Here is a 1015-nt window from a genome sequence, read left to right as displayed (position 1 = left end):
TTTTTTTTTTTTGTTGTAATTTATGAAATTGAGTTCATTACGGATATCGAAAAAAGAATTCCGGAACAATGATTTTATTCTATTCCATTCTATTTTTCTTCTATTTCATTTTATTCCGGAATAATTCTAATATCATATACAAAATAATTCCAATTGCACTTAGAATCGATTCATTCTATCGTATCTTTTGATCTTTATTGCTATAAATTGGAGACATTTGTTGGTGTATGAGAAGAAAAAAAAAAGAAAAAGAAAAGAATTCCACAATTTTTGTCGGAACTGATATATGTATATATCATTATTGTAAAATATATTAAAATATAAAATCGAAATTTGAAAATTTACAAAGTCTAAAATTAACTTTTCATTAAAAATAATATTTAATTGATTATATTAATGAATGAAATTTAAATTTATTATTTTATTTTTTTTATGTATTTTTTTCTATAAAATATTTTTTTTCCACTTCTTGCTTTTTTTTCTTTTGTAATACTATAATTATCATAGCTAATTAATAGCTAATAATATTTTAGATTGCTTATTATATTAGATATAATTAATCCTTTTTAATGCATTCAAGCATTTTAATATAATATCTTATTAGTACTAAAAACAAAAAAAGTAGAATAAATCTTCCTTTTTTTGATAAAATTCATCAATTGATCAATCAACCAATCAATCAATCAATCAATCGATCGATTTTGAATCGATCAATCGATTGATTGATGTTGTAAAATACGACAATGATTAAAATACCTCCTCCTTCCATATTCCTCTTTTCGTCCTTGTAGCATTTTGATGAATGATTTATTAGTCCTTTTAATGGGATCGATTTGACCCTTCTTCTTTTCTTCACCTTTCTTATTGCACCTAATAAAATTGAACCAAAAGCGAACTGCGCTAAATGTCTCCATCCATCCATCTATCCTTTTGATTGTCATCTTTCAAAAATTTCTCCCTCATTCATTTACCCAATCCAAAAATTAAATCTTTTTCCCTTTTTTTTTTTTTTTTT

At 23.4% G+C, this 1015-nt stretch overlaps 1 protein-coding gene across 1 annotated transcript; it reads right to left on the bottom strand.

Moving 5' to 3' along the window:
- Positions 1–756: 756 nt before the first annotated feature.
- Positions 757–922, bottom strand: LOAG_15976 (hypothetical protein; the record flags this gene model as incomplete). Its single annotated transcript, XM_003151464.1, has 1 exon — positions 757–922. A coding segment is annotated over one exon (165 nt), but the record flags the coding sequence as incomplete, so codon positions are not given.
- Between the last annotated feature and the right edge of the window lie 93 nt (positions 923–1015).

The sequence above is a fragment of the Loa loa genome, assembly GCF_000183805.2.
Source record: "Loa loa unplaced genomic scaffold supercont3.909, whole genome shotgun sequence".
Taxonomy (NCBI): domain Eukaryota; kingdom Metazoa; phylum Nematoda; class Chromadorea; order Rhabditida; family Onchocercidae; genus Loa; species Loa loa.
This window is presented reverse-complemented; position numbering and strand designations above follow the sequence as displayed.